This window comes from Mytilus trossulus, chromosome 6, assembly GCF_036588685.1.
Source record: "Mytilus trossulus isolate FHL-02 chromosome 6, PNRI_Mtr1.1.1.hap1, whole genome shotgun sequence".
NCBI classification, from domain to species: domain Eukaryota; kingdom Metazoa; phylum Mollusca; class Bivalvia; order Mytilida; family Mytilidae; genus Mytilus; species Mytilus trossulus.
The window spans coordinates 65,423,118-65,442,139 of NC_086378.1; the positions used below are offsets into that span (position 1 = coordinate 65,423,118).

The 19,022-nt window shown below is 32.5% G+C and overlaps 1 protein-coding gene across 1 annotated transcript in view; it reads left to right on the plus strand.

The window, feature by feature from the left end:
- LOC134722917 (uncharacterized) overlaps positions 1-18,384 on the plus strand; it is a 35,956-nt gene extending 17,572 nt beyond the window's left edge. The window contains exons 3-16 of the mRNA XM_063586552.1: positions 3,511-3,559; positions 4,065-4,430; positions 5,292-5,499; positions 7,202-7,330; positions 8,450-8,644; positions 10,835-10,988; positions 11,930-12,069; positions 12,817-13,015; positions 13,343-13,481; positions 14,240-14,723; positions 14,912-14,960; positions 15,754-15,977; positions 17,152-17,236; positions 18,077-18,384. Of these exons, the coding sequence (XP_063442622.1) occupies positions 3,511-3,559; positions 4,065-4,430; positions 5,292-5,499; positions 7,202-7,330; positions 8,450-8,644; positions 10,835-10,988; positions 11,930-12,069; positions 12,817-13,015; positions 13,343-13,481; positions 14,240-14,723; positions 14,912-14,960; positions 15,754-15,977; positions 17,152-17,236; positions 18,077-18,384 (2,729 nt within the window). The remainder of the gene's footprint in view (positions 1-3,510; positions 3,560-4,064; positions 4,431-5,291; positions 5,500-7,201; positions 7,331-8,449; positions 8,645-10,834; positions 10,989-11,929; positions 12,070-12,816; positions 13,016-13,342; positions 13,482-14,239; positions 14,724-14,911; positions 14,961-15,753; positions 15,978-17,151; positions 17,237-18,076) is intronic.
- The last annotated feature ends 638 nt before the right edge of the window (positions 18,385-19,022 follow it).

Here is a 19,022-nt window from a genome sequence, read left to right on the forward strand (position 1 = left end):
AGTTTTTGGAAAAAATCAAAGTTTAGTAACAGGAAATTTATTAAAATGACTACATTATTGATATTCATGTCAACACCGAAGTGTTGACCACTGGGCTGATGATACCCTCGGGGACGAAACGTCCACCAGCAGTGGCATCGACCCAGTGGTGTAAATAGTTATCATAGGTACCAGGATTATAATTTAGTACGCCAGACGCGCGTTTCGTCTACATAAGACTCATCAGTGACGCTCATATCAAAATATTTATAAAGCCAAATAATTTAAAAGTTGAAGAGCATAGAGGATTAAAAATTTCGAAAAGTTGTGCCAAATGCGGCTAAGGTAATCTATGCCTGGGATAAGAAAATCCTTAGTTTTTGGAAAAAATCAAAGTTTTGTAACAGGAAATTTATTAAAATGACTACATTATTGATATTCATGTGAACACCGAAGTGTTGACTACTGGGCTGGTGGTACCCTCGGGGACGAAACGTCCACCAGCAGTGGCATCGACCCAGTGGTGTAAATAGTTATCAAAGGTACCAGGATTTTAAGTTAGTACGCCAGACGCGCGTTTCGTCTACATAAGACTCATCAGTGACGCTCATATCAAAATATTTATAAAGCCAAATAATTAAAAAGTTGAAGAGCATTGAGGATTCAAAATTTCGAAAAGTTGTGCCAAATGCGGCTAAGGTAATCTATGCCTGGGATAAGAAAATCCTTAGTTTTTGGAAAAAAATCAAAGTTTTGTAACAGGAAATTTATTAAAATGACTACATTATTGATATTCATGTCAACACCGAAGTGTTGACTACTGGGCTGGTGGTACCCTCGGGGACGAAACGTCCACCAGCAGTGGCATCGACCCAGTGGTGTAAATAGTTATCAAAGGTACCAGGATTTTAATTTAGTACGCCAGACGTGCGTTTCGTCTACATAAGACTCATCAGTGACGCTCATATCAAAATATTTATAAAGCCAAATAATTAAAAAGTTGAAGAGCATTGAGGATTCAAAATTTCGAAAAGTTGTGCCAAATGCGGCTAAGGTAATCTATGCCTGGGATAAGAAAATCCTTAGTTTTTGGAAAAAATCAAAGTTTTGTAACAGGAAATTTATTAAAATGACTACATTATTGATATTCATGTGAACACCGAAGTGTTGACTACTGGGCTGGTGGTACCCTCGGGGACGAAACGTCCACCAGCAGTGGCATCGACCCAGTGGTGTAAATAGTTATCAAAGGTACCAGGATTTTAATTTAGTACGCCAGACGCGCGTTTCGTCTACATAAGACTCATCAGTGACGCTCATATCCAAATATTTATAAAGCCAAATAATATAGAAGTTGAAGAGCATTGAGGATTCAAAATTTCGAAAAGTTGTGCCAAATGCGGCTAAGGTAATCTATGCCTGGGATAAGAAAATCCTTAGTTTTTGGAAAAAATTAAAGTTTTGTAACAGGAAATTTATTAAAATGACTACATTATTGATATTCATGTGAACACCGAAGTGTTGACTACTGGGCTGGTGGTACCCTCGGGGACGAAACGTCCACCAGCAGTGGCATCGACCCAGTGGTGTAAATAGTTATCAAACGTACCAGGATTTTAATTTAGTACGCCAGACGCGCGTTTCGTCTACATAAGACTCATCAGTGACGCTCATATCAAAATATTTATAAAGCCAAATAATTAAAAAGTTGAAGAGCATTGAGGATTCAAAATTTCGAAAAGTTGTGCCAAATGCGGCTAAGGTAATCTATGCCTGGGATAAGAAAATCCTTAGTTTTTGGAAAAAATCAAAGTTTTGTAACAGGAAATTTATTAAAATGACTACATTATTGATATTCATGTGAACACCGAAGTGTTGACTACTGGGCTGGTGGTACCCTCGGGGACGAAACGTCCACCAGCAGTGGCATCGACCCAGTGGTGTAAATAGTTATCAAAGGTACCAGGATTTTAATTTAGTACGCCAGACGCGCGTTTCGTCTACATAAGACTCATCAGTGACGCTCATATCCAAATATTTATAAATCCAAATAATATAGAAGTTGAAGAGCATTGAGGATTCAAAATTTCGAAAAGTTGTGCCAAATGCGGCTAAGGTAATCTATGCCTGGGATAAGAAAATCCTTAGTTTTTGGAAAAAATTAAAGTTTTGTAACAGGAAATTTATTAAAATGAATACATTATTGATATTCATGTGAACACCGAAGTGTTGACTACTGGGCTGGTGGTACCCTCGGGGACGAAACGTCCACCAGCAGTGGCATCGACCCAGTGGTGTAAATAGTTATCAAAGGTACCAGGATTTTAATTTAGTACGCCAGACGCGCGTTTCGTCTACATAAGACTCATCAGTGACGCTCATATCAAAATATTTATAAAGCCAAATAATTAAAAAGTTGAAGAGCATTGAGGATTCAAAATTTCGAAAAGTTGTGCCAAATGCGGCTAAGGTAATCTATGCCTGGGATAAGAAAATCCTTAGTTTTTGGAAAAAATCAAAGTTTTGTAACAGGAAATTTATTAAAATGACTACATTATTGATATTCATGTCAACACCGAAGTGTTGACTACTGGGCTGGTGGTACCCTCGGGGACGAAACGTCCACCAGCAGTGGCATCGACCCAGTGGTGTTAATAGTTATCAAAGGTACCAGGATTTTAATTTAGTACGCCAGACGCGCGTTTCGTCTACATAAGACTCATCAGTGACGCTCATATCAAAATATTTATAAAGCCAAATAATTAAAAAGTTGAAGAGCATTGAGGATTCAAAATTTCGAAAAGTTGTGCCAAATGCGGCTTAGGTAATCTATGCCTGGGATAAGAAAATCCTTAGTTTTTGGAAAAAATCAAAGTTTTGTAACAGGAAATTTATTAAAATGACTACATTATTGATATTCATGTCAACACCGAAGTGTTGACTACTGGGCTGGTGATACCCTCGGGGACGAAACGTCCACCAGCAGTGGCATCGACCCAGTGGTGTAAATAGTTATCAAAGGTACCAGGATTATAATTTAGTACGCCAGACGCGCGTTTCGTCTACATAAGACTCATCAGTGACGCTTATATCCAAATATTTATAAAGCCAAATAATTTAAAAGTTGAAGAGCATTGAGGATTCAAAATTTCGAAAAGTTGTGCCAAATGCGGCTAAGGTGATCTATGCCTGGGATAAGAAAATCCTTAGTTTTTGGAAAAAATCAAAGTTTTGTAACAGGAAATTTATTAAAATGACTACATTATTGATATTCATGTCAACACCGAAGTGTTGACCACTGGGCTGGTGATACCCTCGGGGACGAAACGTCCACCAGCAGTGGCATCGACCCAGTGGTGTAATTAGTTATCAAAGGTACCAGGATTATAATTGAGTACGCCAGACGCGCGTTTCGTCTAAAAACTGACAATCAAAAGTCTTAATCGATTATGCAAATATTTCATTATACATTTTTATATAATATCTACTCATGTACGTTAATTAAAGTCCTTCAAAATATTTATTCAACAGAATCTGACTGCTTGAAAAGAGATTTGTCAACAGTTGAAGAAAACTCAAGGTAAGTTTTGAATAAGAATAACACTTAATATAAACAAACACATATGTATGCATGGACACTCAAATGGCAATAAATGAAAATAAACGTAAGGAAATACTTATTAAAGGTGAATTTGCAGATAAACAGAAGCCTTTCTGTGAAGACAATAAGTAATGGTGTTCAGTACATTTCTACTTTAGAATATTGTTTTTTCAAGCTGAATTAGAATTTTTATTGTAATACTTTTTTTATTCTAATTCACCTCTTTCAAATAAAAATGCTGTTAATTTTCTAATAAAACATTTTTGGAAAACGTATGAGTTAAGCATAGTTATTTATTGTTTAATATACCAAAAAATTAAACGACAACATTTTGCTCCCCTATTGAACGTTAGTTGAAAATATCATTTTTTTTTTTGAAATTTAGATAAAAAGGAATCAAACATACATCGCATTATTATCTGTTACAACATTTTTTAATATGTAGTTACAATACTTATGTGTAAGATATCATTTTTTTTCTTAGAATAACCATTGCCAAAAAGAAACTTACGCAATTTAGAAATAAGCAATTACTTGGAAGACAAGACCATGAACTAAAAGAATTAATTGCTAAGACCGAGGAGATTTTATTGAGATCAGAAACAGAAGTTGACTATTGTAAAGAAGATATTGCTAATTTGGAAGAACATTTGGTGTCATGGACGAACACATTAGAACAGATAGAAGTTAAAAAATTAAGACTGATGGACAATGAAAATTCGAATAATAATAATGATATAAATAAATCAAATGGCACTGAAAATGGGATGGTAGAAAATGTCAATGGGTTACATGATACAGAGGATTTTGACAGACAGCACCCAAATTGGCAAGCGTGGCCTCTATTTGTGTAAGATTTGAAATTAAGATGCTGATATGAATATTAGTGTCATTACTTTAGAAAGTTATTAAAATGTTGCGCATAAGTTTTACAATTACAATACAGTCTAATGGCTATTAAAGGATGTTATGTTTTCAACGAATGAACAAAACTTGTAACAACCAATTGAAACATATCTTAAAAACATTACCTTTGTAAGTGTTTTGTCTATACGTCGATACATATATTCGATTAAACCTCTGAGCCACCAGCCATAATGTTATTCGTCGATATATAAGTCTGCAAAAAAGAAAACCTGGTTGAGAAATGACCCAAACATAAATTTGTTTGTAAAGGCATCTTTCAGTTTTATTATAGTGCTTTTTCGTGACGGTAAGTTTTTATCAGTGAAAGAAACTCGGAAAGCACCACACACATTCGGTGGGAAAACTGACAATATCAATCAATGAAAATTGGAGTGGACCGCACCTTCCATGTGAGGCATATGAACCTACAACATCAGTGTTAACAGGCTAGGGCGAGAACTTAGACCTGTTGGCCACCGCAGCTTCTTTCGATTGACTAGAAATTCTTATTAATTAACATCAAATGAAATAGAAATAAAGTCATACAGTGTTAACGGTTAGATAAATCATTTTGATAATTTAAGATTGAACTTTTTTTTCATCCACAATAACATAAAACTATTGTACAACTTGAATCTGATCTTATATGGTTATAAGTGACCAAATCGAAAACAAAAACTAATAGTACGTAAAATAATAGATTTTATTGTAATACAATAGTCATAGATAGTAATTGAAATATGATAATAACACAATTTTTGTTGCGTAATTGTTTCAGTAACAATGTTTCCGTAATCTATTGCAGATATGACATTAAAGGAACGAGTCGTTTCAATCAACGAATATGTTGTGTAATTCTAGCTACTCCCGGAAGTTTGAATAGAAGTGATATATCATGTGAAGCAGCAGATTCCTACCATCTTTTAGACAACTGTTTGGAATTTATTGATGAGCAGGCAATATCAGGCTTGGTCACTATTAAAGCATACGAAGAAAAATCAATTAAGTTTGAGGTATTGATATTTTGGATTTTGTCTTTATACAACATAATCAAATATCAATAATATTGTTACACAATGTTATTTTAAATGAACTGAAAAACAGTAATTTTTATCACAGTACTAATTTTTTGTATTTTGCCTTTCATACTAAATTTTGAATACATACAATTTACATTAAAGTTTGTAAGCTGATTCAAATGTATTGACGAAAATGGCACTTTCATTCTGAAATACTATTTATCTTTGAGTCAAGCGACGAACTCGATTGAAAGATCATCATTTGTATTGATGGCATTACTGGAATATGACTCAAAATCCCGAATTTTCTTTTTCTATTAATGATAATAGTAGAATCATTTTTAGTTCCGGAAAATATTTCATATTACGATATATTACTTAAAATAGGACATGCTATTTCTTCCCAAAGACAAGAATTCAGTACCTTAAAATGTTAAACATGTTTAAGATGACATATTATTTTTGATACATTTTTGTTAATGTCTTATCGTACCATATTGAGATGCTCTTTATGTCAACAGTCTGAATTGACCACACTAACTTGTCTTTGACACATATACCTTTAACAAAACGGAAAAACATTCTAACATCCGACGTGCTTTTACATTTATCAGGGTCGCTGAAAGCCGATTATCTTAAAGCAAAGGATGTTTAAGTACCGCTCGAAAAAGTTGATGAGCTATAAATACAAAGGCCCATAAAAAGGCCAAATCCATCCAAAGCCAATTTTGCCCGAGGGAGTGGAAACCCTTCCGTATAATTTCAAAACTTATAAACAGGCAGATTTAACTCATGTGTTTACTTGTTTACAGATAGGTGCTTGTTTAAAGATGAAAGTATATACAATAAAACACATGACATATGTTATACATCACAAAATATTAAAGAAACGTATGTCAAAATCTAGAAAAAAATATGTAATTGGTAAAAGAAATTTCTTGCATTTTTATATTTAAGACAAAATAAAACATGTCGCTCATAATTTTAGGATTGTAAAACTTTGTAGTGTCGACATAGTGTTTACATAATTGTATTTGAAAAACAGTCATGGTAATTTTATTGTGTCAACTGGTACATGTATAATACGCCAAATGATTTAAACAAGACTATGCCCGTGTTGATGAATTAAAAGTTTTGCATTTTGAATATAAAACAAATCACGTGTGTTTAATTTAATGTCAGCCATTCATCTGTGTCAATATTGATGCGCGTAAGTATATGAGTCAGACCTAATAGTTTCAGTCGTATCCCTAATTTCAAGTTCACTGGTATATGTGAGTTACAATTATAAATACTCAAAGCTTTTAATTTATTGAGTGACAAATATGAAATACATCTATATCTATAAAATACAATAGAAGAACATAGCAAATTAATTTTACAGAGAACTAAAAAAGTCAAACCGTATTGGTACATTGAAATACGGCGTGTATATTGTAATAAAAATCAGCCAATCTAAACATATGTATCATCGATACGAAATCAAGGTTTTATTGCATCACTTTCATTTAATTGATTGGGGTACTGCACAAAGTACATTTTAAATTATCTAAATTTATTGTATTTACGAATCCAATTGTTGAAGGCTCTACTTAATAAGACCATGTAGTACATAGCTAGTTTGTTTTCTCTTTTAATAATTAGTATCATGCTTGTACATTTGCAAACAAATCATTCATGTCTTTCTTACATTCAGGTTCCAATCCTTGTGTATATACCGGTAGTATCTCATAATTCATCTTTGATACCAACCATAAAGTATTACAAAGGTGACTGCTGGGCAGAAGGTCTTGCAGCGCCACCAATTAAAATACCAGATGTCGCTGTAAGTTAATTTGATAATTCAATATACTTTTAAATTAACTAAAACATATGAATATGTGTTGATGTATTTTTTTTGAGAAAAAATATGAAAAACAGTAACACAATTGTAAATTTAAATGACAACCAACCACATGTAAACATAAAGTTGTAATGATAAACTAAGCTACCTTTACAATGTATATTTATTATCTGATATAATAACTTCTTAGAAATAGGGGAAAGCGAAAATGTGATGTAATGCTTAAAAAGTTGTTGCATTGCACACATTAAAATTCTACTAATTCTTTTTGTTATTTATTTTGCAAAATTACCAGTTGTCAAAATAAGATAATACTTGATCTATATAGATATAAATCTTACAAAACGTCAAATCCTCTTCAAATGCAAATTTAATGATACAAAATAAGAATATGCCAAATTTTAACACATAAATTTTAAAAACAAAAGGCTACAGGTACAAATGGAACATGTACACTATCAATACTCTCTTTGTTTAGTTTAAACATATGTATTTACATTGGATTGCAAAACATGTTATGCAACTTACACTAATCCCTAATCACTTTCCATTTTGCGGGTGCGAGTGCTGCATTGTAGCGGCATTAGTCTGCTCTTTTTCGAAATCTAGGTGGGTGTCTTTTACGTGCAAAAGATTTTGTTCTCTCTTAACACGGGACAGCCATGTATCGTCCCCTTCCGACGTACTATCATCTTTTCCTCAAGATTATACTCGCAAATGGTGTCAAGGGAGAGCCAACAATTAAGTCCCTGAAATTTTCATCCCAGACGGGACTCGAACCAGGAACCTTTGTGTTAGAAGTCCGATGCACTAACAACTACATTATGGCTCTCTTTAACAGGAGTATCATTTCCACTTAAATACAAATGACAATTTATATTCCTACCGGAAAAAATGGTGTGGAATATTTGTTTCAAGAAATCAAAACACAGATATTTTGACATTGTTTATAACAAAGTAAATTGCCTGCGGAGCCTCGGTTAGATAGGCGGAACACATATACGTTGACAGTCGTAACCTGTTGTGTTGCTCGTATAATTTAACGAGAACTTGCGTTAGTTTACTCATAAAAATAATTGTTTTTATTAATTTAAATTTCAGAATGTGACATTTGTCGGTGCTTCTATTCCTGTCAGAGACCTTGTTTGTCTACAGTGTATAGCAGTTGCAAGATATAGACGTCATGAAGTAGATGTTGATGAAACAGGACTAACATATGAATTGCACGACGACCGGAATATAAAGATATCTATTCCACCGATGACATTTCCTAATACAAGTAAAGTGTTATCTAAGGTACTTGTGTTGAAACATTTTCCTCGATTAAACAATCTGTTTAATCTACATACACGATTGTATAAGCTTGCCATACCAGTAAATGAGACATTAGGAAAGCTTACGTCTTTGGCTGACACCATTTGGGAACCCAATTAAATCATTTATTAATGGACTATAGTATATCTTATTAATAATAATATTAACGATGACAGTAAAAGTGTTGGTCACACAAGTTTTGACTTAGGTCACGGTACGGCCTTTAACAATGAGAAAAATTAATACAGTTTAGTCGGCTATAAAAGTTCGAATCTCTGATACAATGTTGACCGCTGCAGTTTGGACATTGTTACAAAGACTACAAGGACTCATAAGTGACGCCCGAATCAAAGAATGTTAAAAAAAGACATATAAAGAACGAAGTTGAACAGAATTGAGAACCAAAAGTTCATAAAAGATTTGCAGCTAAGGTAATCTATTTCTGAGGTAGAAAAGCTTTAGTATTTCAAAAATTTAAAGTTTGGTTAACAGTTAATTTATAAAGATAAAACCTGGTTCAATCCATCATTTTCTGCATAAGAAAATGCCTGTACCAAGTCAGGAATATATCAGTTTTTATCCATTCAGTTGATGTGTTTAAGCTTTTGATTTGATTATCATTTGAATAGGGCTGTTCCGTTTTGAATTTTCCTTGGAGTTTAGTATTTTTGTAATTTTACTTTTTACCGGTATGTCATATTTTCCTATTTTCTTTTTGATGCTGCGAAAAGTATTTTTTTTTATTTTAGCAACGCCATTACCTCACCTGTAACTGTATTATGGTAGCTATATTCAGTAAGGAATAAAACTAGAAATTGACACTCATAATTTTGACCACCTTCTTTCTCTTGCCTCAAACAAATAAGACTTTACTCTTGTGTTATGCATGCATATATTTATGGAAACAACAGTTTCCATAGATTTGATTTCCAGTTGTTATAATTGTGAAATGTAATCTCTGTATGTGAAACCATGGCAACAATCTGTATTTATTTAATACAAAATATTGACAAAAAAAAAGGGAGTTGTTGCTTCTCTCAAAAATATCGAAAATTTCGTTCAAAGAAATTTTCAATTCATTAGTGATACATTTCCTGACATTATGGACATTTATCTATCAGGATGTTCCAAAATATTATAAACAAGTCAAATAGTCAATATTATTTAAATGTTCGATGGTCAAATCTTTGTTAAAAAATAGTATCTGGTCTTATTGGCCGTACGGATGTGAAAATACGGAATGTCAATAAAAAAATGGCAAAAAAATGTGTCAAAACCTTATGTATTTAAAAAAATGTTCACATGACCAAAATGCGGAACAAAATTTTTAACTGTGTATTGCTACCTTTATGTAAAAGAAGAGGGACGAAAGATACAAAAGCGACAGTCAAACTCATAATCTAAAACAAACTGACAACGCCATGGCTAAAAATGAAAAAGACAAACAGAAAAACAATAGTACACATGACACAACATAGAAAACTAAAGAATAAACAACATGTAACTTTCGAGATAAAATTTATACCGGATTTGTAGAAACATGAGGTACACAACAGGTTGGTCAGGATCTGCTTACTCTTCCGGTACAACTGTGTAGTGCTGTTTGTCTCTTCTTTATTTTTTTGTTGATATTTATCCATTGCGTCGTCAGTCTTTTTTCGTCTTACGAATTTGAATGTTCCTTTAATCATCCCCCGTATTTTGTATGGTTCGTTTTGCTCAGATTTAGCTTTTGTTTTTTAGGTTGTTTTATGTACTGCAGTGGTATTTGTCCTCTTTGTTTTTCCAGCTTGTTTCGACTTATAAGTGTGTATGTCCCTTTGGTATCATTGACCTCTTTTTTGATATCTTTTACCTCTTTTTAAGTTTGCTTCGAGCATGCTTTGAAAATATAAAACTGCTTATAAAATACAAATTAATTTGATTCATTGTTGAAAAATCAAATATGAGGATTTTGATTATAATTAGAGTAATATGAATTTTTTATAGTTTTACAAGTTTTAATACATCTCTAGTTTGAAGCCAGCTCATAATGGAGCGCATAATCCAGCTAAATAATTTTATAAAGTGTCATTTCTATTATTTAACAGTAAATGATTAAATTCAAAAATGTTGTCTTAAATGATGTATTAACATCAAGTGAAAAAAAGTATTAACTTCGGATAATTCTAGGTTGTATCTTGGAACAAAGTTGGCGTCGAAATAGATTCACAACCAAATAGCAACTTGAAATATATCAAAGCTATCGGATCCTATCTTGAAGTAGTTAGTGAAACAGTCACGAAATCCGACATTGAGGTGATACTATATAATATTGGATGGTTTCGTAAGTACAAACTAGTTATTATCCATGATCAAAGATTAGTTGCACTAAAAAAATTACTGACAAAATCGGTGGTGAAATAAATACTTGCAACGGACAGTGAATTATGTCAGGGGTTCTTTATTGTCTAAAATTGGTTATCAATGTAATAAAAAAAAAAATTACAGGCAATTTTTTAAGATGATTTGTTTGCTACTTAAAGATAAAATAAGAATTTAGAACTTACACATGTATTATACATTAAATTTATTATCATTCCGGATCACTTAAGATCATACCAATTTACCACAGGGTACGCATGCTCAATACTAAGTGTAGCTGTATTGTTTAATCAATCTATTCCAAACGTGACCGTTCCTAGTACCTTTATCAAATTAACAGTAAAAAGGAGGCAATCGATTTATTCTGGAGGAATCCGGTAGAGCCTGTTGTATCAGTTGTAAAGGAAACGGTTAGTAAGATTTATCTATTGATGAAAAAAATGTCATTTTGATCTGTTTACTATAAATTGTTGCCAAATAACTTCATGTTGATACCTGATGTGTGCATGTCCAGTGGAAGAATACACTTAATTGACAAGAACTCTCTAATGGTTTGCGTGCCGTGCGGTGTGCACTTTTGTTGCAACAGGTCCTAATTGATATAATTATGGATATTTTGTAAAAAATTGAACAACATAGTCAAGACTTTAAACCATACCGATCCAATAACATTGGTTTCAAACTTTTACATTTGACTTGTTTGTATGAGTAGTAAACAGATATGTGTATACTATTTGAGTTTTATATGAATACGCGGGTGATTCGATCTCACTCTATTGAATTTACTGACCCCATATTATTGTATTATGTCACTAGCGCACTACGTAACTTATTATATCAAAATTCGAATTGACTTTGAAAAATAGTTATTCAATAATAAAATATGCTTGTACTTTTAAATAGTGGAAAAAGAAGGCGTGACCAGACTTACAACAAATCAAGAAACATTACATAGATGCAGTAGGTGGATAATAAACAATATGAAACATATAATGGCCGACAATATTCAAACAACATGTGAAGATGCACCCAAAGATCACCAGGTACACTTAGAATATTTTGTAGATACATTGCGCTTTGAATTCAATTAGTTAAATCGCACAACAATTTTTTTTTATTCCGATGATTTCACTGCAAAGTTCATATATTTTCTAAAACAACTAATGAACATCAAGATATGATGTTTCTCTTACAAATGTAATTTACAGATTAAAGGGACATTAGCTATGAAATATACATAAAAAAAATAATATGATTTGTTTTGTTCATTTTTTCATTTGACTTTAAATTTAAACCCGTAGCTTGACATTATTCTCGCAGGAATTCAGCTATCAAAATAAAATAATGTCAAGAATGAAAGTATAACGAGGATGAAAGTAAAACGAGGATGAAAGTAAAACGAGGGTGAAACATTTGTTTGACTCATTTGATCAGGCATAATATCGTTCGGATACAGGTAAAAACAATGATGAATATAATTCTACACTTTCAATATAAAAATCAAACAAATAAAAAAAATCAAATTACTCGTGGTTGCTTCTATTTATGAACATAATGAAATGACCCGCGTAATATGATTGTCGTCAGTTTTCGCAGGTCATTTTGTTGGTTAATTAGATAACTCTTAACCAAAAATGCAAACGACATTTTTGTAAAAGTATATACGCTTTAGTATGTATGCTATAAAACAAATATGAAAATTTAAGTCAAATCGCTCAACATGAAGCTGACATATACTGCACTCTTATTTTGAAAGTAATTAATTTTGGTAATTCTAACTTATTATACAGGTATTACGAACCATGGGAGACAAGAATAGATTGGTTTTACATAACTTGATCAATTGTGATGATACTGATTTCGACAGTTTTATTCAACACCTTGAAAAAACTAAGCAGCAAAACATAATTGAAGTTTTAAATAGAGTAAAGACAGACATTGTCTTAGCAAAATCACATTTCCCAGCACAAGAGATAAATTTTAGTCAAGGTACGTATGTTATAAAATATAAATCACTTAAATAGTGTGCATCTGAAACAAATGTTAATGTCAACATTGGTTGACATGAATAGATATGAATAATTTCATGGAAATCACATAATTTTACGAATTGAGAGCACAAACCAACCATTCATGTAAACAAATGTAAAATTTTATATGCGTTAATAGATTTTCATAGATTTAGATACAACTCAATCACCAAAAATCTCTGACTCGAATTTCGGTACGTAAATACAGGATATCAATTTGAAAACATATAAATTCGAGACAGATTCAAAATTTGAATTGTAATAACATAATGACGTTCTTTTCCAGATCATCAGTTTTATAATGGTAAGCTGTACATCATTATGAAATCGGACGACAAAGAATGGAAATCTATACTTCACGAGCAAAAGCCAATGAATCCTAAGTCTCGTGTGATAACATTAGAGAAAGGACATTGTGTATATAAGTATGTGATGTTATCATTATCAACTCAACTCTTTTTGTGTATTGTATTTGAGAAATTTGGTATGCATTGACTTTGACCATGCATGCCACAAGTAATCACATCTTACACATATTTCAAAAGTTATGTTTATGCTTGCATTTCACTGTATATTAAAATGATGAATATCTTCAGCAGAGTAGACATAGGTATAGCAATATTACGCAAAGAAGAGAAGAGGCAGCTTCCCGTGCATCTATACCAAATATTGACTTCAAATGTTTAAACTGCAACTGAACGTATTTTCAATAAACTCATACTAGATACCAGGGTTGAAACTGTGTACAGACGCAGCGTTTCGTTTCAAAAGACTCACTAGTGACGGCCGAATGAATAAAGTAAAAATGTTCAAACAAGGTCAGATGTTGAAGCATTAAGAAGCCAAAACGTTTTTGGTAAATTACAGCTTAGGTAATCGTAACTGTCCTACTGCTTTATACAAATTTTGTCCAGTGTGTGCTTACAACATTAATTAAAACATGATAAGACAACATACGGTCGAATAATGACATGTACAAAACACCAAATGACCTGCACGCAGTTTTGATGTTTTAGTTGATAGTACTAATGACTACCATGTTTATTATATGTATGAAGTAAGTATATAACACTTAAAGAAGAGGATAAATGCCATGATTATGCATAACGTGTATAGTAATGGGTTAAAGAAAAAGCATGTATTATATGAACTAATATATTCGAATCTTTTCCGTATGTTTTAGAATAATTAGCTTCACCTCATCTGAAGAGTTAACAAGTAAGGAGTTGGAAAATGCTGCTAATGTTCTTGATGAGCTTACATATTTTACAAAAGTAAAAATTATTTGTCGTCAAAATGAGGAGGATCTTCATGATGTGATAATTCACTGTACAACATCATGCGAGGCAGAAAAAAGACTTGCCGAGTTAGACGAGAGAGGGTATACACAAGGGCCATCAGCAAGTGAGGAGTTTGGGTTGATTGACGGAGAAGAAATCGAAATTCATTTTGAGCACAATATACAAATGACAAAGTATAAACTTTTTCCTCTGAAGATAAAATATTTTGCAAATATAGAACCAATGAAATTTTCTGGTCGAATTGACATAGTTGATATAAACGACCAGCGTGGTGATGCAACGCATCACGGACAACTAGTATATAAAGTAACAACTGGAAGATTTGATAAAGAAAGGAAAGGAACCATGCACATACATTTTCCAAAGGTAAACCTTAAATATGTTATGACAGAGAGTCCTGGTTTGAAATAGCTAGTTTGCTTGATATTCTTTTTTAAAATAAGTTGAAAATGACATATCAAATCGGTGAAATTTTAAATGAATAAATCATTTGTCAGACAAAACTGTTCATACCTTTTTTGGATAACAAATATACATTTCAAATCTATTTGTAGGAACTGGAAGAAAATATTGAAGACTTTGTGCATACAGGTGTTGATCCAGGTAATGATTCAGGGAAATAGTAGTTGATTTTTTTTCCCATATAGAATGTTTTTACGATTGCTTCGTACATTATTTGGCCTTTTTAACTTTTTTTATTCTGGCGTCACTGATGAGGTTTTTTTCACACAAAACGCGCGTCTGGCGCTAATACCTAATTTTAATTATAATATCTCTGATGAGTTTATTCTTAACTGTACAACGGTTACTGTCAGTACGAAAGGGTTATTATTTTGTTCTGAATGTACATGTATGTTTCTGGGCTGTCAGAATCGTAGACCATTATTATATTATATTACTTTTATAAATATTTAAATATTTCAAATTAAACAGATTAAATGTAACCCTACCTCGTGTTCTTCTCAAACTATGGTTTGTAAAATAACCTAACTATCATATTTAAATTATTTTAAATACATATATAATTGAGAATGGAAATAGGGAATGTCATAGAGGCATCAATCCAACCAAAGGACAGAAAACAGACAAAGACCACCAATTGGCATTCAAGACGGCGCGATACTCTCTCACCCGGAGTTGGGCTTCGGCTTGCCCCTAAATAAAATGTGTACTAGTTCAGTGAAAATGATTGGAAAGTGTTGGAAAACAAAATCAAACCCAAAAAGTACACAAGCACCAATGCAAAACAATATACACTTTATATCAAAATAGACATATACCATCGAATCAACGTAGGTACACAATCTACATCGAAGTTCAATTTGTAATGTATTGGTAACGAACGTAAGATATCTACATTTCTATAATAAGTACAAGATGGTTTTCTATTCAACAGTCAAACTTTTGGCAAAGCATATCGCCTGGCAACAGACGTATGACAATGCCTATTCGACAAGATGGGTGACATATGCAGGAAACCTAGTACAACAAGAAATGCCAACATATAGACAAATTATCAGAGATATAGACGAATACGAATCAAGTGATTCAGAAAGGGACAGATGTGAAGCATTTATATTACGATGGTCTTCACATTATTCCGATCCTAACACAAATAAGGTAAAGAAATATTACAGGTAACATTTAAGAACCATCACCAAGCGGTCAACTTCACGAATTGGTTGACCGATATGCTTTGTTGGTGTCTTAATTCAATAGCAAAATGCTTTCGTGGTATTTAGAATTTATAGATACCAATACAGTCTGACATAATTTTGCAAAATAGAAGAAAAAAAACCATCTCTTGTAGTTTTAAAAATATACACTAGAACAAAAAATATTATTTTACGATGACAGATAAGAATATTTTAATGTGAAGAAATATTTCCTTGTCTATTTGCACACGACAGAACTATTAACAGCTTGTTTGCAGGAAACACGTTTAGTTAAATTAAATGAGGAAAACATATCGTACATATATTAATTTTATGAAACATACTAGTAATCAATACATTTTTGCCTTTTGTTCCTAAAACAAGATTAACAAACCGAAGAGTTATCTTAAAAAATCATAACGTTCCAGAAACACAACAGTCTTCCATCAAGATGAAAAGAGGTCGGTAAGAAGAAGCGCATTAACAATACACAAATATATTGTCAATAATAAACTCCAGCATATTAATCACTTGTTTCTCTTTGTAGCATGATTTGCCTTTTTGTTCATTGTTAACAAAATATGCCTCATGATATCCCAAAGTAATACATTATATAGCGTATGCTACCATTGTTATGTTGAAAAACGTTGAGGAATATTTCTTTTAGAAGATTTTTATGTCCTATTTATGGGCATAACGTTTTCCGGTCTGAGCGTCCGTTCGTTCATCCGTAGTAGTAGGGTAGTTTTTGATGCAGTTGACGTCCAATAAACTTAAACCTTAGTACACATGTTCCCTATGATATAATCTTTCTAATTTCAATGCCAAATTAGATTTGTGACCCCAATTTCAAGATCCACTGAACATAGAAAATGATAGTGCAAACGGAGCATTCGTGTACGATGGACACATTCTTGTTTACTTTTACATGGGGAATGATGGTATTCAGTCTTAATAGAACTTATATCAGAAAAAGCTTTTCTTGTTGTTATTGTTCAAGTGTTGAAGACAATTTTAAGATAAGTAAAATGTCGTCAACCACTTTGAACTCTCTATTTTGTACAAATGTAAGACATACATTATACACGAACGTCTTAGAACGGTTAATTGTGCGAGAAAAAAATTAATGTATATTTCAGATTGAGAAAATGCTGGAGGCACAGTCTGAAGAAGAGACACGACAGAAGGCTAACCAATTCATTATGTCATATCTACCCCCTTTTGGTTAGTCGTTTTTCATTTTTTTAACTGCTTTACTGAATGATTACAGATTTTTTCGATTTTCAGCATTTTTCGCCGTTTCCTTATCCTTTATCATCCTGCTCAGTTGCTCAGTAATTCTCGTATCATGGCTTTGTGTTGTGATCAGACATAATCAAAGACGACAAATATCTCAGAAGATATTATCAAACTTTTAAATGTCTTTAAGCGTAACAAGTGAGGGAACAGAGCAGCAATAAAACGACAAACATCGTATGGATATAAAAAAATATCAGCAGCTCAATGCAATGTAAACCTATTTAGCACGTTCGCTGAATTCACCTGCAAAAAGGTTTCTTATCGTGGCTAACTTGTGATATTGAACAATATCAATTTGTAGAAAACCCGATAATCCGTATTAATATTTCAACTGCTAGTAGACGATTTAAATACCGTTATATCTACCTCTAAAATCTAGTTTAAGGTGTTGTCTAATTTAAACATGCAACATTGTTCCCACATGTATAGTACGAGTACAAATGATATAACTTTCCATACTATATGAAAAGTTATCAATTATAGGTTAAAGTACTGTCTTAAATACTTGACTTTGGCTCACACCGAGCAGCAAGCTATAAAGATTTCCGAAATGAAAAATCTTAAACAGTTCAAACTGGAAAACAAACGGTCTAATCTATATAGAAAAACACCAATGAACGACAACCACTGAACAGCAGGATTTTGTTCTTTTTAACGTTTTAGAATTAAATTATCTTTTACATTCTACCACCTTGTCAGATGTTCTAGAATTGATGTAGCTTACATTTCAATTTGATGATTTTTTTTATTTTTTTCTATTCAAAGGTTATTTCACAAACGAAAGGATAGAACAGATAGCATATATCATTGCCCGAGATTGGAAAATCATTGCAGAAAAACTTAACTTCAGTAACTATGATATAAGTCGAATCATTTCGTCAGATGATGGTCTCGTTCGACAAGCCATGAGAATGTTAGAGATGTGGAGAATTTTTGATGCAGTTGTCATGACAACAGAAAGTCCGTTTAAAAAGTTGTGTGATATCTCTGAATCATTAGATTGTAATAGCTCATTGGTTGAATGGTTGAAAGAATACGAAAAGAATTCAAACGATACTATTTTGACTGTTTGAATTCAGAAACCCATGTTACTAGTAATCGTATATTAATGAAATATATGGGTAGACTATCTGAACATAATTTCATGCGAAATCTGATTATCATTTCTATTTATTATCTACCTTCAGCACAATAAAAAAGAACACACACCATGAACAAATCAATTGTTTAGAGAACAATTGAAGGTATTTGCACCTCAACGTTTAATAATAAATGATAAGATTTAAAATGGAAGAAGATGTTACTTCATGTTCATAAGATTAATGACTTCAAACCGATTCTAAAATAAAAGGTTTCTAAGAACTTTTCCATTAAAGTAGTGTACACATGATAACTTCCGGTTAAAATGAAGTTACTTTCAGTTGACCACTTTGAAGGTCATACAAATGTCTTCCAAAAACTAGAATACGCTTGTTATGTTTAAAACCCATATACTGCTGAACAATGCAATAAACTTGAAATGTTGCAACGTCTGGCTGCTAGGTATGCATGTAATCGTTACAGACATGCTCAATACTTTAAATTTGCCTACCTTACAACAATGCAGACTTAAAACTAGAATTATAATGTTCTATACAATTGTTTATCATATTGTCGCTGAACCATCAGACAATAGAACCCGACAATTTCATCCACAAACTTACAGACACCG